The 19,183-nt window shown below is 46.8% G+C and overlaps 5 protein-coding genes across 5 annotated transcripts; all 5 read left to right on the top strand.

Annotated features, from left to right (window-relative positions):
- Positions 1 to 573: 573 nt before the first annotated feature.
- Positions 574 to 1,231, top strand: POJ06DRAFT_20404 (uncharacterized protein). The gene has a single exon (XM_056185333.1). The coding sequence runs from the start codon at positions 684 to 686 to the stop codon at positions 1,146 to 1,148; it is 465 nt and encodes a 154-aa protein (XP_056041178.1). The 5' UTR covers positions 574 to 683; the 3' UTR covers positions 1,149 to 1,231.
- Positions 1,232 to 3,202: 1,971 nt separating this feature from the next.
- POJ06DRAFT_259868 (uncharacterized protein) lies at positions 3,203 to 4,250 on the top strand. Its single transcript, XM_056188425.1, has 2 exons — positions 3,203 to 3,288; positions 3,366 to 4,250. The coding sequence occupies exons 1-2, from the start codon at positions 3,277 to 3,279 to the stop codon at positions 3,999 to 4,001; spliced, it is 648 nt and encodes a 215-aa protein (XP_056041177.1). The 5' UTR covers positions 3,203 to 3,276; the 3' UTR covers positions 4,002 to 4,250.
- A 6,015-nt stretch (positions 4,251 to 10,265) lies between these two features.
- On the top strand, positions 10,266 to 12,346 carry POJ06DRAFT_201771 (amino acid/polyamine transporter I; the record flags this gene model as incomplete). Its single annotated transcript, XM_056185254.1, has 9 exons — positions 10,266 to 10,391; positions 10,455 to 10,486; positions 10,535 to 10,560; positions 10,617 to 10,643; positions 10,734 to 10,891; positions 10,951 to 11,238; positions 11,290 to 11,377; positions 11,444 to 12,039; positions 12,098 to 12,346. The coding sequence occupies 9 exons, from the start codon at positions 10,266 to 10,268 to the stop codon at positions 12,344 to 12,346; spliced, it is 1,590 nt and encodes a 529-aa protein (XP_056041176.1).
- A 1,806-nt stretch (positions 12,347 to 14,152) lies between these two features.
- On the top strand, positions 14,153 to 15,505 carry POJ06DRAFT_259845 (uncharacterized protein; the record flags this gene model as incomplete). Its single annotated transcript, XM_056188424.1, has 3 exons — positions 14,153 to 14,599; positions 14,659 to 15,226; positions 15,290 to 15,505. Exons 1-3 carry the CDS (start codon positions 14,403 to 14,405, stop codon positions 15,503 to 15,505), a joined length of 981 nt encoding a protein of 326 aa, XP_056041175.1. The 5' UTR covers positions 14,153 to 14,402.
- Positions 15,506 to 17,429: 1,924 nt separating this feature from the next.
- Positions 17,430 to 18,319, top strand: POJ06DRAFT_20256 (uncharacterized protein). Its single transcript, XM_056185279.1, has 2 exons — positions 17,430 to 17,618; positions 17,670 to 18,319. Exon 2 carries the CDS (start codon positions 17,672 to 17,674, stop codon positions 18,164 to 18,166), a length of 495 nt encoding a protein of 164 aa, XP_056041174.1. The 5' UTR covers positions 17,430 to 17,618; positions 17,670 to 17,671; the 3' UTR covers positions 18,167 to 18,319.
- The last annotated feature ends 864 nt before the right edge of the window (positions 18,320 to 19,183 follow it).

Here is a 19,183-nt window from a genome sequence, read left to right as displayed (position 1 = left end):
GAAGCCAGCAACTTTGGCAGTTCGCAATAAGCCACAGCCAATAATTTAACGAAAGGCAACATACGGCCAACTGTGCTACTGCTTGCGCTGCGATTGGCACTCTCCCCGTCATCGAGCGAAACCACTTCACGCTTGCTTTCGCTTGACGTTATATTCGCTTGAGAACGCTATCTAACATTGCCGTGAATGTTAGGAATCATTATATTATTCAGTATTGTACTATCAGTGAGGTGTAGTCTATTGTTCTCGGTTTTGCCATTTACAATGTCAAGCGGTCTTGATAACAAGAATAGGGATCGCCACGGATAAGAATTTTTGTTATCCATATCCGTATCCGTATACGCGCAACATATTGCTATCCGTATCCGTATCCGTATCCGTATCCGTATCCAGGAGAAATAGGCTTATCCGTATCCGTATCCGTCATATCCGTGGATATCCACGGATACCCATGTACGAATGACAAAAATATGAACGAAAGATATTACAACTACCAGTAATATGAAATATAACGTTCATCTGGGCTAATAGCGTCTTATTGAGCTTATGAGTCAATAAGACAGTCGTACAATCGTTAAGATCGATCCGGCGATCCATATATATATAGCGCGGCTTACTTGCAAATGAGCTGGTCTAATATGTGTAACGGATCGGTTTATATTCAGGACATATAAGCTGCTGTTATGTTACGGTTCCACATTTCGCGACCTGTAATAACGAAAATTTTAGACCGCCAGGTCATTATGAAGGCGGTTGTCGAGGCGGAGTCCTTACTGTATACACATAACGTGCTGCATAGGGATATACACCCAAGGAATATACTTGTGCTGAGCGCAGCTACGGCAACCTACGATAGGCGAGTAGTGGTGGTTGACTTGGGAGATGCTGATATTGGGCGATCTCCTCGTCCAAAAGATCCAGAAGCCGAGGCAAGATACCTTCCCGGCGTTCCGATCAGTCCTTTGCTACGCTGGAATGTGGCTTGGTGGCGACATCGCCAATCGTTTTTCAGTACGTGGATTGACTGGGATTGGCAATCTTGGCTCGAGCATAATTATGGCTTTATAGACAGAACCATGGAGGATATGAAATCAAATACGGCTGCCTTCCCATCTCACCGAACCTCTACCTCCGCCTCCAACCTATAAAGGTGATGACAGCGATGACAGTGATGGATATAGTGAATAAATTCCGATCGTGTGTCTAGAGTTATCATGAGCGGAGGCTCGTACTCATTCGGCTGTTCTCACATCCTTTAGTGAAGGAATTGCCATCAAAGGAGCTCATCATATACACTTCGCTCATGGTTTGGTGCTAGAAATGGGGTCCAGTATCCTCCCATCTACCTTGAAGGGATGAGAGCGGAAAGTACATTTCGTAATTATCATCCGTTGGTGGTGTCGGGATCCTAATGACGTTGCCGGCGGTTGCGGCGTGCAGCCCGAACGAACGTGCTGTCAGGACCGCGATGAAGCGGCTCAGGGGTTGTGGCAAGCTCGGCCAGTCGGCCGCACTGAGCGCTAACACACTGTACGTGACATACGTGTCCTCGCGGATGGTGTCGGTTTGGTCTTGTGTGTTGTTGCGTGCGTGTCTTTGGTTGTTGTTTGCGTGTCCTCGGTTGTAGTTTCTTGCGCGTCGTTGTCTTGTACTAACATTACAATATGGCTGGCAGAAAATAAAAGGAGGGGTTTGTCCCGCTGCTAGACGAAGTAAAAAGTTCTTGTATTCTTTGAATATAGTTCGTTGTGTACAGATCCTTATCCAGTTATTCCAGTCTAGCCCAGTCCAAGCTCCCATTTCAGCAATCCCCTAACCCTGGCCGAACGTATTATTTCACCATTGATCTTCTTAATGATGTGCTTGTTGACATATTATCAATGTGCTTGACGATATCTACAGAACCATGCGTCGCAGTAAACATGTCAGATAAATTTCTGTGCAGCAATTCCTGTCAGGACATTTTACTTGTACGAAATTGCAGCCATGATCCTGATTGTTCTACTTGGGGATGGCTGCTTATTGTGCTATAACTTGAAATATCTCATTCTAGCAAATGATTTTTTTCTGGTCTCGCAATACAATGGCGTCGATAGCTTTCAGGTTATATTATGACGAATGTACACATGAATTCTTGCTTCTTTATATACCCGTTCCCACCCGGACTGGCAAGTTACAAACTGCCGAATACAAATTGCGTCGGTTCACTCCAATACGTTGTGGACATCCTTCATCTTGTCCAATTCAATAGAGGTGATCGCTATCCATCACCTGCCAGGTCCACGATGGTGCTGCCTGCCCTCCACGCTATCAATAATGCAACAATGACCATTACACTGCGTCACGATTCTCATCTCTCACTTTTGCGACTTGCTGCCCGTCTGCAAGCAAGCATCGCAGTGAAAACCGTTCCCGTCAGCGCTATAGTCTCCATAACCACGACAAAGGTAACAAGTACAACGTTTCCAACAATACCGTTGTGTTTGGTCTGTGCAGGCACCCGTTTACCACGGTCGGTGATCGCAGCGTTGGCGTGCAAGAGAATTCCCGAAAAACCATTATGCGCTTCACGAATGGCGATAGGCGGATCTCGGTCGCATCGTTCGTGTCCTCACATCCGGAGTTATGCGCTCCTATATCCCGCGACCCTTTTCTTCGGACAGGATCTCGGCGCTTCTTGGCTCCCAATTGGCGGTTTCAACTTTTTAATCTGGCGCGGATGACTGGTAAAGAAACTCTAACCCGCTGCCGAATGGCGTAAAAAGATTTGGCATGGGGTCAATTAACTACTAAACATATGGACAGGCACAAGCGTCACTGAACGGCTTTCAATGTAAATCCTGGCCAAGTTATGGTCTGCTCCGATCAGTGTTTTTTTTCTACGAAGCAGAGAACCGAGCGGGTCTCCCTTTGTTCACAGTGGAGTATCTACAACAGGGGACTGTAATCTCATGGTAGCTTAGACTTTGGATCTAGATTCTGTGGGATTGATACATTTGGACGATTGCTGCAAGTTTCTCTATTCCGTAGTTGAGAGGAACTATGAATTAAAGCTTTATTCTTCTCCTCGCTTTATATTATCCGTTAGAGAATCTAGCAGGTGCTTACCGATATTCAACCGGCAGTCGGAGTACACCATCCCCAATGGGCCAAGGGCTAGGGCCACCACGAATGTTATGACGTCCTCTAAAATGCGGGGTCAGAATTGAGTATTGATAGTAGTCTACACCAGGGTTTTCGTGTATAGCTGCATTAGTCTAGGTAGAATCTTGAAATATGTCTAGCAAGGTAGGAATTACAAGATATCTTGGCTAACAGTGGTCCGACGAGACTTCCCGGTTCCTTGCTAAAAGATTGAATTCTAGGTCGTCTCGCCAGCAGAATGGCAAAAGGCACGCACTGAGCTTCTCAAGCAAGAGAAAACTGCCACTCGCTTGCTCGCTGATATTAGCACATCCCGCCGAGATCTTCCCATGGTCAGAATAGACGACCCAGTCCGCTTCAAGTTTGACACTGTGGATGGGGAGAAAAGCCTTGTCGATCTCTTCGACGGTCGCAGACAGCTGATCCTTTATCATTTCATGCTCAAGCCTGATGATAAGGAGGGTTGTGTAGGATGCTCCTTTCTTATGGATCACATTCCCAACCTGGGCCACCTCTGGAGCAGAGATACGAGCTTTGTTGCCGTCGCACAAGCTTCTATCCAGAAGGTCGAAGCTTTCAAGCAACGAATGGGATGGACGTTTCCCTTCTACAGCTCCGGAAAGACGTTCGAGGCTGTCGATGCAGCTGGGGAAGAAGTAACATGGAAACCAGGCAATGGGTATTTTGGGATCAGTGTTTTCTGGAGAGAAGGAGATGAAGTGTTTCACACCTACTCTACGACTGATCGCGGGGTTGAGATTTTGTTGTCCACGTATGGTCTACTGGATATGACTCCATTGGGTCGCCAGGAAGTGGGTAACGGAATGGGCATGTTCCGTCTCCATGATCAGTATTAGGGATAGTATCTAAGGTTTTCTGTCGATTTGAGTGTTATGGCAGGATCAGATATATTCTTTCAGTTGTCGGTCTTTGTCGTTGGATTCAGCTTTCAATTCTGCTTGTTATCGTCAAGCCGCAATGGCTAGCTTTGACGTGCAGAATATTTCGAAGATATTCGAAGGCCGGACAAGCTAGACCTTTCGTAAAAAGGTCTGCAGCCATCTCTTTCGTGGGACAATAAGTAATCTTAAGTTCTTGCTGTTGAACATGCTCCCTAGTAAAGTTAAACGCTATGTCGATATGTTTTACCTGTTCATGATGAACAGGATTGTTAACCATGGCGATGCAGCTCTGGTTGTCTTCGAAAATTTCTGTAGGTTCAGACTGTTTGTGTTACGGCGACTGAGCACGGAGACAGCAAGACTTGGACTAGAACTTGATGGGGCGGAAAACAAGATCCGATTTCTTGAAGCATACAACAAGGAGCGGAGCCGTCAATTTATATCCCTGACTCCGCTACAACAAGGTTTAACTATGTACATGCTGTATGGCTTTCGAGGCCTTGTACCACTCCCGTTCGGGGCCGTCAGAAGTCAGATGTTGTCTTCTGACTCTCAACCCGACATCACCTGCTTAGACAAGAGCCCATGACCGATCATGAGTCGCCCTCATGACTCTAGGTCGGAACTCTCGACCCTAGGACGCCGATACTTTGGCCCCTTGTCTGGGCCAGTGCGGCTCGCGATGATGATGCGGCTCAGAAGTCAGAGCTTCATGACAGTTTGTATCCAATTTCAGCCATAAACTTACGAAGATATATTCCCTCCTGAGCTGCATTGCTCAAAGCGACATATTCGGCTTCTGCAGTGGAGCGTGAAACAGACCTTTGCCGAGCCGACTTCCAGCTAATGAGTCCAGCGGGAAGAGAGAAGGCATATCCGAGCGTTGATCGCTTGGTATCCGCACAACCTGCCCAGTCAGAGTCACTATAGCCCTGAAGTTGCATGTTAGATCCCAAAAACGAGCTATCACGACGATACACTAGCCCATAGTCTAATGTGCCGCGTAGATAGCGGAAGATCCTTTTAACAGCGACCCAGTGTGCCCATCCGGGGTTCTGCATGTACCTGCTGACGATGCCCACGGCCGTGGCGATGTCAGGTCGGGTATGCGTGGCAGCATATATCAAGCTACCAACTGCGTTGCTGTAGGGAATCTTCTTCATGAGATCGATTTCTGCTTTATCCTTTGGACATTGATCCATGCTGAGTTTATGTGCGGGAGCGAGAGGCGTGCTGATAGGTCTCGCATCTGCCATGCCATAGCGTTCCAGCATGTTCTTAGTGTATCCCTTTTGGGATAAAAAGAGTGTCCCAGTGAAGCGATCGTATTCAACCTCGATTCCCAAGTAATATGTCAACTCATCTGAAAACGGCGGCGAAGGCTGGACTTTACTTGATCCAAGTGATCCCTCCCTGAACCCTTTTAGTGCCAACGCACGTTACAATGTGAATGTCCTGTTTCCAGGACAAGTAATTTTCCTCGCCTTGCAGTTTGCCAAAGTCGCCGTAGTAGCTTGACTTTGTGGTGGCGGTAGTGTTCGCGGATTGATTCATTGTTGTTGTAACCGCTTCAGGGCTCATAACCTGATGCGATGTTGTATAAGTTTGCGGTTGGAAGTTGAACAACAATGAGGGGTTTGAGGTGATCCGTTGATCTGTTATTCTTGATCACTGCAGAGTGTTACTCTCCTTATATGCACCTATATTACTCTATTGAGTATATAGTTGATATTTCAACAGAAGTCGGGGTCCGCGACTTTGGCGACAGAAGGCGTTGTCGACGTCGAAGCTCTTGTGGTTGAGGCCGCTGACGAGGACGCTGGTGTAATTGGTGCCTGCTCGGGCACAAGTGATGACTCTGCTAGGCGGAGATCGTCCATTTGTGACGAAAGTATATCCATCGACGACGGAGTGGACATATGTTCTTCAAGGCAAGGTTCACCCGACTTCACGGTTAGAGAAGAAATCGGATAATGTTACGACGGAAGAGCACGAAGACAGCAAGACTTGAACTAGAACTTGATCGGGCGGGACGCCGATACTTTTTCCCCTTGGATATCTGAGAGGCCGGTGCGGCTCTCGATGACGCTGCGATGATGCGACTCAGAAGTCAGAGCTTCATGACAAGATCTTGCTGTGCGACATGCTCCCTAGTGAAGTTAAATGATGCGTCCCGATCTCGTGTAGTGAAGCTCGAAAGGACTCGGGCTATCTACCTCCTCTGGTAAGCCAGACATACTGGGCTGTGGGGGTGAGTTACGTGTATTATCATGTCAGACAATCTATATTGGGAACAATATATTAAGCAACAACAACAAAATAATACACGTTGCGAAAGGAAAACTAGAAAACACAAACAAAGCGACAAACGAGCGACTAAAATATCCATGCGATCCATTGCCACAGAGTTGCATGAACTTCATGTGACAATGGTCAGCGCGACTACTAAGCGAACCTTATGGCATAGCGAGGACGTCATGATTGGCTGAATTAAAGTTTGACTATTGTGCTAGCGTCTTGGCGTATTATTAATAATATTTGTAATTCGTATTCGACGCTTCCATACTTATTCGTTGCGAATAATGGAAATTCTACAAATACGAATAACGGAGCGTCGAATACGAATAACGAATACGAAAAAGGCAAAATTTTATTCGTTTACACCCCTAGGTTTCGCCCATCTAGCTGGAGCGATGAACAGATCTGGGCATTACGTAAACAGCACTTTTATTGGTCCGATTTCCCTTGTCGTGCCAAAAAGAATAAATTTAGCACATCACCGCTCTTCCCGTTCCTCAACCAGATTCAATGTGTCGTCGGCGCCGGCCCTTATCGCCAACACACACTTCGTTTATTTTTTGATGCATTGTATTTTATAGTTATATAAAATCGTATGTGGATGGCGCGTGCACCGCGCCGAAAACTTAAATCTGGTAGTCAAACTCAAAAACTTGGCATCTCACCGATAGGGTTTAATGGCGAAACTTTGTCACCAGTATGTCGATGACGCGGCACGCGCAGCAACTTATTTGATACCCAAATCTCTATATAGTCTCCATTTCCTCAGATGTCTCTATCGCACGCAACGACTTGAATTTCGCTGTTATGATGGAGATTCCGATTCATCATTACCCGAGAGACTTTCTAGCAGACTGGACTTATGAGCTCGAGTTCGACTTCGAACGCGAGGGAATTCCCGCCTCATGGAGATCCGGCCAACCTGTCGTCTGGGGGGACGAAGCTCGAAAGCTCGAGGTTAACGAAAGTGTGTCTGCGGCTAGTTTCAGCATCGACGAGGCACTCCTAGCTGTGGCGACCGGCAAAGAAGTCCGTGTCTTCGGGGTAGACACACTGGACCTGAAGCAGGTGCTGAGAGGCCACACGCAGAAAGTCCGCAGTGTTAGGTTTTGTCCGGTTAGCCCCGATGGAGGCGGATATGTCCTCGTTTCATCCTCAGTTTCAGATAACGGGCGGGATGGTATGATTATTATCTGGATGCTCGATGAGCAAGGGAAGAATAGGCATGAGGTAGAGGAGCCTCTGGATATTGAGGACCTCGCAACAAAGGTGACGGAAGCAGCGATGCAGGAGCTTGTCAGGGGATATGGGTGGATGAGAGACGAGGCCGAGTCGGACAAACTCTTGGAAGGAGTGAAGGAGATCGTGTGGAGAGCCGATGCTCGTCATGCTATCAGAGATAGCACTGTACTTTATGGAGACTTGGCGGGCGAGAGGTCTTGCCCATTCATCGATGACGGCAGATCGCTTATATACATTACGGAACATCGTGCTCCATCGCCTGGTGCAGCCATGGCGCCCAAGATAGTGGTTTGGGACATGGAGAAGAGAGAAGAAAGACTCGCGTTGGAAGGGCACACGGATAGAATTATGTGGCTCGGCATTAGCCCTGATAGCACCACTTTGGCATCTGCGAGCTGGGATGAGACCCTTAAATTGTGGGACGCTTCGACTGGACAACTGAAGTTTGATATAGGGCCGAGCGGTGCTCAGCTCATGACGGCTGCATTTTCACCTGACTCGAAAGCCATTGCTTTCGTTAACGGGTCGATAATTATGCACATTTATAGCGTGGTTGATGGGAGTTTAATCTCTAAGATAGAGATTCCGTTAGGCTTTATAAGGTCGCTGGCATGGAGTCCCGACGGGCAAAGTTTGGTAGCTGGTGGGTCGGGCATTGTCTACTTTTGGAATCCATATACAGGAATACAGGAACAAAAGTGGCAGTTACGCAGTAGTGAAGGAGTAGGACGGTTTAGGTCGTTTTTGGAGACCGGTGCCGTGCAGTGGCTTGACTGTGAAGGGAAGATGTTGGCCTTTAAAGGATCGGAGGGCGGTGTCAATGTTTATGATACTGTGCAGAATCAAAAATGGAGATCTGATGCAAAGAGAGGTGATATGACAAAGATGGCCAACCCACATTTGTTGTATTACTTGCGAAGTGCAAGACAGCTCGTATCGGTGGATAGTGACCAGACAGTGCGATTTTGGTCACTAAATTAAGGTACCTGATAGCCTTTCTGTGATTGACATCTTTATAGTGCAAGGAAATGAAACGAGACGAAGTGAAACGTAGCTAAACCAAATATATTTAAGTAAATCAAGACAATTTTGACTGGTGGCGACATGCGCCTGGAGCCGAAATTGCGTTCAGGGCCTTGATGGTTCTAGTAGCCAGCCACTGTGGTACGCTACAGCATTCGCTGGGTTGGCCAAACTGGTCATCGACGGGAATCCGCAAGGAGATTCAGTGCTTGAGGAGATGCATAGGCAAGGAACGGAATTTATGTTAAGCATCTATCTCAATCCGGAGGAACAAGCCAATCTGTTTCCCTAGATACGGAGTATGGGATACATCTTACTTGCTTACTAGGATAAGGATAAGGCCGAAGGCAAAAATGCAGAATGATGAATACTGGGACCTCGGAGGATTCCTGCTAAAGTTTCCTCTCAGCGGATTAAAGTAGCTCCTAGCTTCAATCTCATAATCTTATGATTCGCTTCTTGAATGTTTGCTGGAATACTCTGTACGGGAATGCGAGCAGTTGTGGATTCCGGTTGCTCCACTTACGTAGGCGGGACAATTATCATAACTTATATCATATTTCGTACTGCATATCATTTCATATGCAAGTTAGCCCTAACCCCTAGTGTCTGGTCGGGACCGTGACACTTGTGTCCCGTGTACCAAAATCAACTCGGATAATCTATGTGGACTTTGTAGATGACTATCTCGAAATTGACACTTTCGAAAAGACATATACGCAATGGATCCTTGCAATGTCCACGGTGGGCGTAAGTATTATCTAAGTAACATGTATATTTTTATTTTGCCCTAAGTGAGGCAACGTTCCAGCTTCTTCGTTATCAGTGGAGGGTAATAAGCTTCTTCGTTATCAGTGGAGGATAGATAAGGATTTTTGTTATATATAAGGGGTTTGGACTCTAAAAATAAAAGGACAGTAATCATCCGCATCTCTTTCCATCAACTGGAATCTCCCCAGTTGACAGTAAGGCCGACGATGATTTGCCTAAAGCTGGTCCACCCAACACACGAACGTCCAGCTGGGGGTCCGCGCCAGAGGAGAATCCGGACCGAAGACATTGGGTTCTCGAGAAAAATTGTGACTCGTGGCCGATGTCATAAGCAATATGGCCACAAAGCATATTCTTGCAGAGAGCCTTTGGAGGAATAGACGGGAACTTGGAGTTGGAGAGTAAATAATAGATCTACAAATGTAGCTTCGCGCTGACTCAAATGTCAACTTTTGTGTACATTAGAGAGGTTCAGAAACCATTTTCACAGGGTAAATTTATGCGAAATAATATTATTAATAACAAATCTCACAATATTTGGTGCACAGGCAGCTCACCCGATATGGCGGGTAAGGTCGCCCAGCGGTATTTTGGACTTTTTACCCCAACTAGGGTAAAACTTCCTTCTCGGCTCCGATGCTGACGGCGTGTGTGAACCGCAAGTTTTTGTTTTGCCGATAGGGTATAGTCTAGCTTCTCCACTGATAAGTACTTTTTTCTTTTCTCCTTGGATATAACTATTTAGGAAGAGCGTTTTACAGAAATAGATCAGCTCCCGCATGGCTTTTGATGCCGCGTCACGTGCCACTGCAGTTGAAGAGAAGCTACTAAAAGACTTTCGAACTCCCAACTGATTTGTCCAGAGTCTCGACCAAAGCGCCCACAATGGCAGCCGAACCAAAACAGATCGACATGCAGGATGAGACTCGCTTGGCGGAGTTGGGGTACAAGCAGGAGCTGAGACGGGACTGGACCCTCATGCACAATTTTGGGGTCTCGTTTTCCATCATCGTGAGTTTAGTTGTCCAGCCGACAAGAACTTTGGAATGGAAAGGCTAATGTGATGGATGGTAGAGTGTGATTACTGGTATCACAACGCTGTTTAGGTAAGACATCTGTCATTGTTTGGGTAAACGTCTGACGTGGATTTAAAGTTATGGGCTGAATACCGGTGGGCCTGGTCAGTAGTTTCTCCTTCATCAACGTTGCTGTGTTGAATATTAAGATCCGAAATAGGGAGTATGACTGTCGGATGGATTGTCGGTATGTATCCCAACCACCACTGTTGGCGAGCGTTTGAGTGACGCCTCGGTATGTGACTTCCCGATGGTACTGGATTCTGACCATATACAGTATCTTTCATGACATTTTTTGTCGGGCTCAGTATGGCCGAAATCGTCTCGGCGATCCCGACGAGCGGTGGTCCATACTTCTGGGCCGCCATGCTCGCTCCCAAGAAGCATGCCCCGTTTTTGTCATGGTTGACTGGATGGTTCAACTTCGTCGGACAGGTAAATGCCCTCTGATCTCCCCGTGGCGGTTGACTATGCTCATATTCCCTCAAACGCAGTTTGCGGTCACGACCGGAATCAGTTTCGGTTGCGCCGGCTTGATTGCCACCGCGGTGACGATCAAGAACAGTGACTTCCTCGCCACCCCCGGCAAAGTTCTGGGGATCTATGCTGCAATTTTGGTCAGCCATGGCCTTGTCAATACCTTTGGGGTTCAGGTGTTGAAGCACCTGAACAATACATCAATCGTCCTGCACAGTCTCGGCGTGGGGAGTCTTGCAATTGCCGTCGTTGCGAAAGCTCCCACCCATCTTACTGCATCGGAAGTCTTTCAGCATTTCTACGATGTGCGCATCATCGAACTCTCAGTATATGTCGTGAGCTAACGATGTACCTAGGGAACTGGTGACCCTGGCTGGTCCGTTCGCGCTTCTCCGGCGTATGTGGCTATCTGTGGTATCTTGCTGGGTCAATACACCATCACGGGTATGCCCCCCCCCCCTCTTCTCTCTCCTTGTGCTGTCAATCCAGCAGAAACTGACAAAGAAAAAGGCTTCGACGCATCCGCGCATCTCTCCGAAGAAACCCACCGCGCATCCTGGAACGCGCCCATGGGCATTCTCATGTCCGTCGGCGTCTCCGCCGTCTTCGGCTTTTTCCTTATGCTCTGCCTGCTTTTCTCGATCCAGAATTTCAACGACACCGTCGACCCGACCACTAACTACGGAGAGCCCGTCTTCAAGATCCTCGTGGACGTCTTCGGCCCCGACGGAGCCCTCGTCCTGATCGCCCTCATCATCATCTGCGTGTGGCACTGCGGACTCTTCAGCTTGACCAGCAATAGCCGGATGATGTTCGCCTTCTCGCGCGATGGCGCTCTGCCGCGCTTCTTCGATCACGTCGACAAGCGGTTCAGCAGTCCCGTGCGCACCGTTTGGCTGGCCGCGTTTCTGTCATTCTGTCTCAGTCTACCCTCGCTGGGCAGCGCGGTTGCGTTCTCCGCGGCGACGAGTATCGCCACCATCGGTCTGTACATTAGTTACGCACTCCCGATCCTGATTGCGGTGATCTGGCCGAAGAATTTAGTCAAGGGCCCGTTTGATCTGGGCCTGTTCTCTCGGCCGGTGAGTGTCATTGCTTGTTGTTGGGTATGTAGCCCCTTTTAAAAATATCGTTTTTCGGACAGGACTCATGTTATATCTATAGGTCCTCTTCATCACCGTTGTGTTCTGCCTCCCGGAGGCCAACCCAGTGACTTCGCAAACGCTGAATTACACACCCGTCGCCGTCGGCATCGTGGCCGTCGGCACGCTGGGATCGTGGATCGTCTGGGCGCATCGCTGGTTCAAAGGTCCCACGCGGCAGCTCGAGGTGGAATGGGGGCAGACTGGAATTGTTGTCGAGGAGAAGACTGCGGCGGGGCCAGAGGCGGAGAAAGAGTCGAAGATTGAGTAGCTGTTGTCTGGAGTGCTCTCGTGCCTGCTTCGTGTGTAATTTTTCAGTCAATGCGTAAAGTGTCTGCGGATCATATAAACAGGTGTATACGACTCGTTCTGTGTCACCGTTTGGTGTCACAACAGAAACCATCTACTCGAGGAACGTTTATTCTGTTGGACAGTTTTTGTAGATCTCGTCAGGAATAGAGGTTTAACGTGCAGTCTCGACTAGGGATCGATGCCATTGAGGCAATTGAGTGTCTCAAACATTGGTTAAGTAAAGATGGCACTGTGGCTTTTGCTGATAGTGCTGTTGATATGAGCTCGTCTGACTAGTAACGAAGGGTTTCAGGGTGAACCCTGAACCCTCTAGAGGTTAATTGAGTCGGACGACTACGTAATTTTGGTTTTTGTTTATTTTCTTCGTGTCCTTCGCCTTGTTATTTTCGTCGTTTGTTTTTGAGGCTCATGTCTTTGCCTTTTCTTGAAACTTTGCGAATATTCGCAATATTCGCAATTCGCAAATTATTGAGTGGTTACTTTTATATCGGATGTCCCGTTCAGTTGCGCGTTGACGGGAAACAAATTAGTCTGCTAGTCTGCTATCTATAAAATACTGTATACCCTGATTTTACTAGCTGTTAAGCAACCTGACCCTAACCCTGACCCAGTTGGACGCTACTGTATATACTTATTGACTAATTAGTCAACTTCCTAGCTTCTTTAAGCATGTCACGTGATAGCTTGCGAATAACGAATAATTATTCGTATTCGCAGCTTATTCTGCGAATAATTATTCGCATACTTTAAGCCTGCGATAAAATTAGCGAATATTATTCGCACTGTTTTGAATTGCGAATACGAATAACGAATATAGCGGATATCTGCGAATATTCGCATTCGCAACAGCACGATTAATCGCAAATCGTATCCACCTCTAGCGCTATGTTGGGTGAAGCATTTAAATTCAGAATCAATAGAACCCAATTCCCCCAACAAAAACGAGGCCTACGGGGCCACCAGGAAAACGAGCATGGGGCAAGGGTTTTGTCAAATTATACGGGAATCTTGTCTCGCATACTAGAAAAGCTCACCTAACACTAAGTGTGGTTAGGGTACTAAATGTGTACTCAGCGCTAGTTCCAAAAAGGCTTAGGTGGTGTTTGCTCGATGGATTCCCTTAAGTTACGGAGTTTTATTATTCTATTTTAAATAAGTTGTTCCACGAGTACTGCTGTAGTACGCGATACATACACAAGATCGTCCGCAATCCAATCACTGTAATTACCGCAAACCCAGCCCAACCCCTGACTATGCTCGCGTCTAAGTCAATCCGACCGTACCAAGCGTCTTCCGTGCTCGCGCTGGTCGCGCTGGTCATCACGACCGAAACGCTATTCTTCTTCTCTCCCCACAGTGGCTGGTGGTCTGTACGAGAAAATTAATTGCCGCTATTATTTCTTTTCTAGCAAAAATAATTATCAATTGCTCCCGTCGCTTTGGCTATTCGGGCCAAAAGGGTCGCAAGTCACTTCCTGTATTTAATGTATCGTTGGGAATTTAGGTTTAGGGAAGAGAACAGCTTGCGGACGTGTCGCCCGCGACCATCCCGGATTTCAGGGGCAAAATCGTTAATACCCAGATATCCATATCCAGTATCGCAATTACTCAGTACACTATATCTGGCTTAGAACCCTAACCCTCTCGTTCCAAACTAACGCTGCGACAGACTCGGCTTAGTAACTATTAAGAGAACGCGAGCATAAATAAGAGCAGTCCGCTCAGGAATGGGGCAACTTGATATTTCTCCTTTACCTAAGTGTTCACATCTCGCTCTCACATTGTTAACTGCTTCGGAAAAATGGACGCAGTTTTCTCTGGGACGTCCGCGATCTCCTACGGTTATGTCGCGTGCAAGATCGACAACCGCGCGCAACAGCGATACGCCCAGATAGACAACCGTGAACAAAAGTCCTTCGTCTGCGAGTGATCTATCAGATGAACACTCGAGTAAGTATTTTAAGCTTGCGTGTTCGCCGGAATCCACAGCATCGAAAGCGGATATATCGAGCGCGATGTCAGTTACACTGTCAACAAATAAGTCTCCAGTGCCAGACGAGAAATCGCTTTCGGATTTTGACAAGGCGCTCAACCTTTTGAAGAGCAATCCACCAGAGCAGAGGCTAAATATTCAGATGCCGTATTCCCAGTTTTTAAGGTTAGACGAAAGCTGGTCTAAGATAAAGTCTGAGCTCTCCCTAGACGACAAGAGGTATTGGCCTACGAGATGCGTTTGTTTGCAGATATTAGCTGATGATTTCAATATTGTAGCTACCCACGCTTGTCATACAACAGTGTCACTGAGACAGTGACTGTGGTGACTATCGCAAAAAGCCTGCATGAAGTAGCGGCGTCTGAGTTTAGGTATCAAATCATGAAGAGTATTGAGGAATATCTCTCTCATCACAGCCCCGAAAGCATAGACAGAATTGTGGATGCTGGATCTAGTGATGTACGGGGATCTGGTGGCGGCTATGAGCATAGCATCAAACAGGCAGACGGACTATTCATGTATAGAGGTCGTGGTGCCGGCCATGCGACAGTCGCATTTGAGGTCGGGTTCAGTCAGAACTATGACTCGCTTCTCGCTAACAAGGACATGTGGATCCAGGGCTGTCAGGCGAAGGCGTGTGTATTGATATGCCTTAATGAATCTCCGCGATTTCGAAATCCTACATATCCCTTTGAGAATGTCGGAGACGTCGCAGCAGAAAAAGAAGCTATGAATCTGCATGCGGATGCTTCTGTGCCCTTGGATGGCTCGTACTTCCCTCAGATTAGTTATCGCGACCACGTTTGGGCTGGAGGAGTGACAGATGCATTCATTGAAGTCTGGCGAGTCGACGAATAGCATCATGGATCATGGCGTGGAAGTTAGCTGCTCACAGATATGTTAATTTAGCCCCTTATTGAAGACAGGAGGGCCCATCACAATTTTATTACGGCAACACTTGGCCTTCATGTCAGTGAATTTTTTCAGGATGATGCTTGGCAAGCTCTGGGAATCGAGGATTTCAACATCCCTTTTAATAGCCGTCGCTACTTGAGTCGGCTTGAGACCGGAATAGTTGTGCTGGCGGGAGAGAGGTTTGCCGATTTCATTACAAGGCAACTGTGAACAATTCTGTAATTTAGTGTTGGATGCTCATGTGTCGGAGACACACGGCCATTTGCTTCTTTCTCCTCGCTTTTGTTGCTCTGTTCTCCTTGTTGCTTTGTTACTCTGTTCTCCTGGTTGGCTTGTGGCTTTATTAATATAAATATATATTTATAACTAGCATATTCTTGATTATGGAAAACGCTACCGCATAATATCACGTTTGAGCTTGACAGCGTGAACACGAGATGTTCTCGGGATGTTTCTCTCTGTTGCCTAGACTTACGTCAACATCCACATCCGCAATGAACAGAGGCTAACTCAATATAACCATCGAGGAAGCAGAGTAGCTTCTCGACCAGTTGGTGAGTACTACACTCTCATTTCATTGTGTACGGTGCTGAGCACAATACTGACTGCCACAAGCCGCACCAGCACCCGACGCAGATGACCTTGCTAAGAAGTTGCGAATGCGACTCCTCAATTCCTGCAAGAGGTGCCGCAAAGGTGCAGAGGGCACGAAGAAGTAGTGCGGTAGATGTCATTGACCCGTCTGGCTTTTCTCAAAACGTGCTGTTCAACAACGCACTTTGTAGTGCATTCGAGTTCGTCTTCTCTACTTGAGAACGTTTCTTCAGGGTTGCATTAACGCTAGTGCAGACACTCACCCGATGTTGGTCCGCCCGTTTGGGCTCGAACCCATCGATCTTTCGGTCTACAGGTCATTTCTGAGTGCAACGGCACCACTCAAAAAGTAGAACAGATTTGTCGCATATATAATCGCTCTTATATGACGCTAACTAGAAAACCCATTACTACGCGCCACGGTTTTGAGCGGTCGCAAGCAAAAGACCACAAGAGATACTGAATAGCTATGTCCAGGGCCAACTATTCAACTATCTCTGCGTTGTGACTTATATACTGCTTAGAGCAGACTGTAGCAGTGATCATTTCATGTGAGGTAAAAACGCGATACCAGTTATGCTCATTTAGCCGAGCGGACGCCCACTGTAGCCAAGTTAGCCTGACGAAGAACACGCGCTCACTGGCCTCGTTCATATACTTTAATTTACCCAGTAATCTCCTAATTTAACAGTTTTGGCCGGCCCGGCAACATTAAACTTTAGGAGCCAGAGAAACTTGCTCCAACCTAAAACGGTTTACCTAAACCTAATCCTTGGCGGCCATGTGGCTTATTCTTTGCACTTTTAATTGAGAACTCTCATATTACATTGTAGATTAGTGTTACTATCTGTCCTATGATATGGAGTGACCATTAAGAATTATATTACAAAGTAGCTGTACTGGCGGAGTCACACTCTAGGAATAACTCGACAGCGCATACATCGACGTGAGGTGGCTTGCCTGAGCACCGTTCCTCTTTTACTTGATGCGACTTCTAAGCCCTAGTGATATTTGTGTGTCCCGATATTCCGAAAGTAGACCTCGTGCGTTGATATGAAAGTCACATCGAGCAACGTGTACAGGCGGTAACCCTGATACGGTAATCGGTAAAGTTAAAAGGAAACGCCAAACTTTAATTGAGATCGGCATGGCTCAATTCTACTCCGCACGCGCTTAGTGAAGCTCCGCTCAGTATGACTAGCTAAATTTCTATGACGTAAGTAGTCACCGTATTGCAAACTGTCGAGCAGGGTACACAGAATACTTTGTTCACTATCTAATGTAGAGTATAGAGTTGTTATTTCAACATATTATTCGTATTCGACTTACGAATAGTTTAGGATTTCATAGTAACGTGAATACGAATAAATCTCGGTTGCTCATAGATATATTCTTTAAGTATTCGTCGGGGCCAGGGATTACAAAGTTAATTAGATGAGTTTGTGGCTCGCGGCATCGGCTTTCCCCGGCATGAGCTATGCAGGATTTGTGATATTTATGTTTGTCTGACAAGTGCCGCGCCGTCCCTAATCTATGGAACGTCGCACAAGGCCAAGGCCAAGACTGCTGCATCCAAACGGGCGGCACAGCCATATTATCCGAAATATTATATAACAGGCGCTCCCCAGTCCCAAATAATATGTGGCTTGTGAAAGGGATGACGAACTATCCCCGGACCGAAGGTAGCTTTGTCTTCGGGATTTCAATAAAATAATTTGACCTTGTGACCGTGAGTGACGTGACCTAGCCACATGTGGACAGTTATTAATGACAGAGCTAGGAATGGAATTCATATTTCGAGCTACTTTGATCTTATTGGCCCTTGCCTATTGTGCGGCAGCAGATCGCTATATCAGCAAGACTGAACTGTGCTTGTATAAGGGACACATGCAACAATCTGATTTTACGTTTGTCTGGTTGGAAGAGAAGCACAACCAAAACATTGTGCCATTTTTCTACTTGCACGACCTTGGGATTAGTGAATTTAAGACCGTCAAACTTGCTCTCAAAGACGGATCAGTGAAAAATGCATTGCTATACCTATATCGCAACAATCAGCGGGAAAATGTGAATGTGGCCTTTGTGAATTATGACAAGACCGCTTATCACTTTTCTGGAGGGAAAAAACCGGATTCTGAAATGTGGAGAATAGTAGGCGGACGGCAAATAGATATTGACTTGGGGTCGTGCGCTGAGCCCGAATACAACTGGGAGTCTGCTGTGTCGAGCACCAAGGCTACCGTTCAAGGCTATGTTGAGCAGTTCTATGACCCTTAAGTTAAACTGATTAAATTTATGGCTATATTTTCGACAAGAGAACTATGAAGGATCATTACTAGTTGAGTTATCGTGACATAAGTTTGTGGTCGGTTTTTTCACCATGTCATCTTAGTTGCTAAATTTAAACAGGATTTATCAACGTGTTCCAATTTTACGTTTGTTGATACACAATTACGGACCGTGGATGGCGCGCGCAGGTTAAAAGATACGTTTATCTGCCTCCGCCGGCGAGTCCTCTTGCTGCCTCTACAGCGGTCAACGCGGCGGACCATTCAAGCAGCAGTAAATTTGGGGCAAATTAGTAATGAGGCGAGAAAACAAATCAAGTAAAATAAGTCAGGGCTTATTGACGAGAACGATATGAAGTTGTGTGACGCCAGTTCGGATGGTCGACAGTTATGATACCCTAACCTGATGTCTCCTCATCTGTGCCGTAATTAATTAATCGACTGTACCGTTCACTTCTGGCGTTCTGGTACTTAGATCGTAGTTCGACTGGATCCAACATTAACGACAGTTTCAACAACAGCAGAGGTATATTATCTACGTTGTGCAACTCGCTACTTTGTCCACGTTAAATTCGCGTGCGATGGAATGCAAGCCCGCTTAAAATGCAAACGTGACGCGACATTTTCGACTAACAGTCTTTGGCAGCGGTAGCTGCTTATAAGAGGCGGTGCTTGCCCATTGCTCCCGACTTGTCAGTATCCTGATCACCGGTTTGGTCGGGTCTCACCCACCATCAACAACTAGTCTGGATCATAAAACACCGTGTCCGCATCCTCACAGCTTGTATCGTCCGATCTAAACACAGCAAAATATAAAAGGTGTATATCAGCTCCATACCCCATGGCTGCAATTATAGCGCAAACTTCCCGTCCTACTCAGCGTAGATATTGCCGAACCCAGATGTAGTCGTAAACAAGTCACGAGCGATTTAATTGTTCACCAGGCCACGGGTAGTCATTGACCCGACCTGGTGCCCAAGCAGATATGATGTGGTATTTGCTAACC

Source organism: Lipomyces tetrasporus, assembly GCF_029532465.1.
Source record: "Lipomyces tetrasporus strain NRRL Y-64009 chromosome Unknown POJ06scaffold_10, whole genome shotgun sequence".
Taxonomy (NCBI): domain Eukaryota; kingdom Fungi; phylum Ascomycota; class Lipomycetes; order Lipomycetales; family Lipomycetaceae; genus Lipomyces; species Lipomyces tetrasporus.
This window is presented reverse-complemented; position numbering and strand designations above follow the sequence as displayed.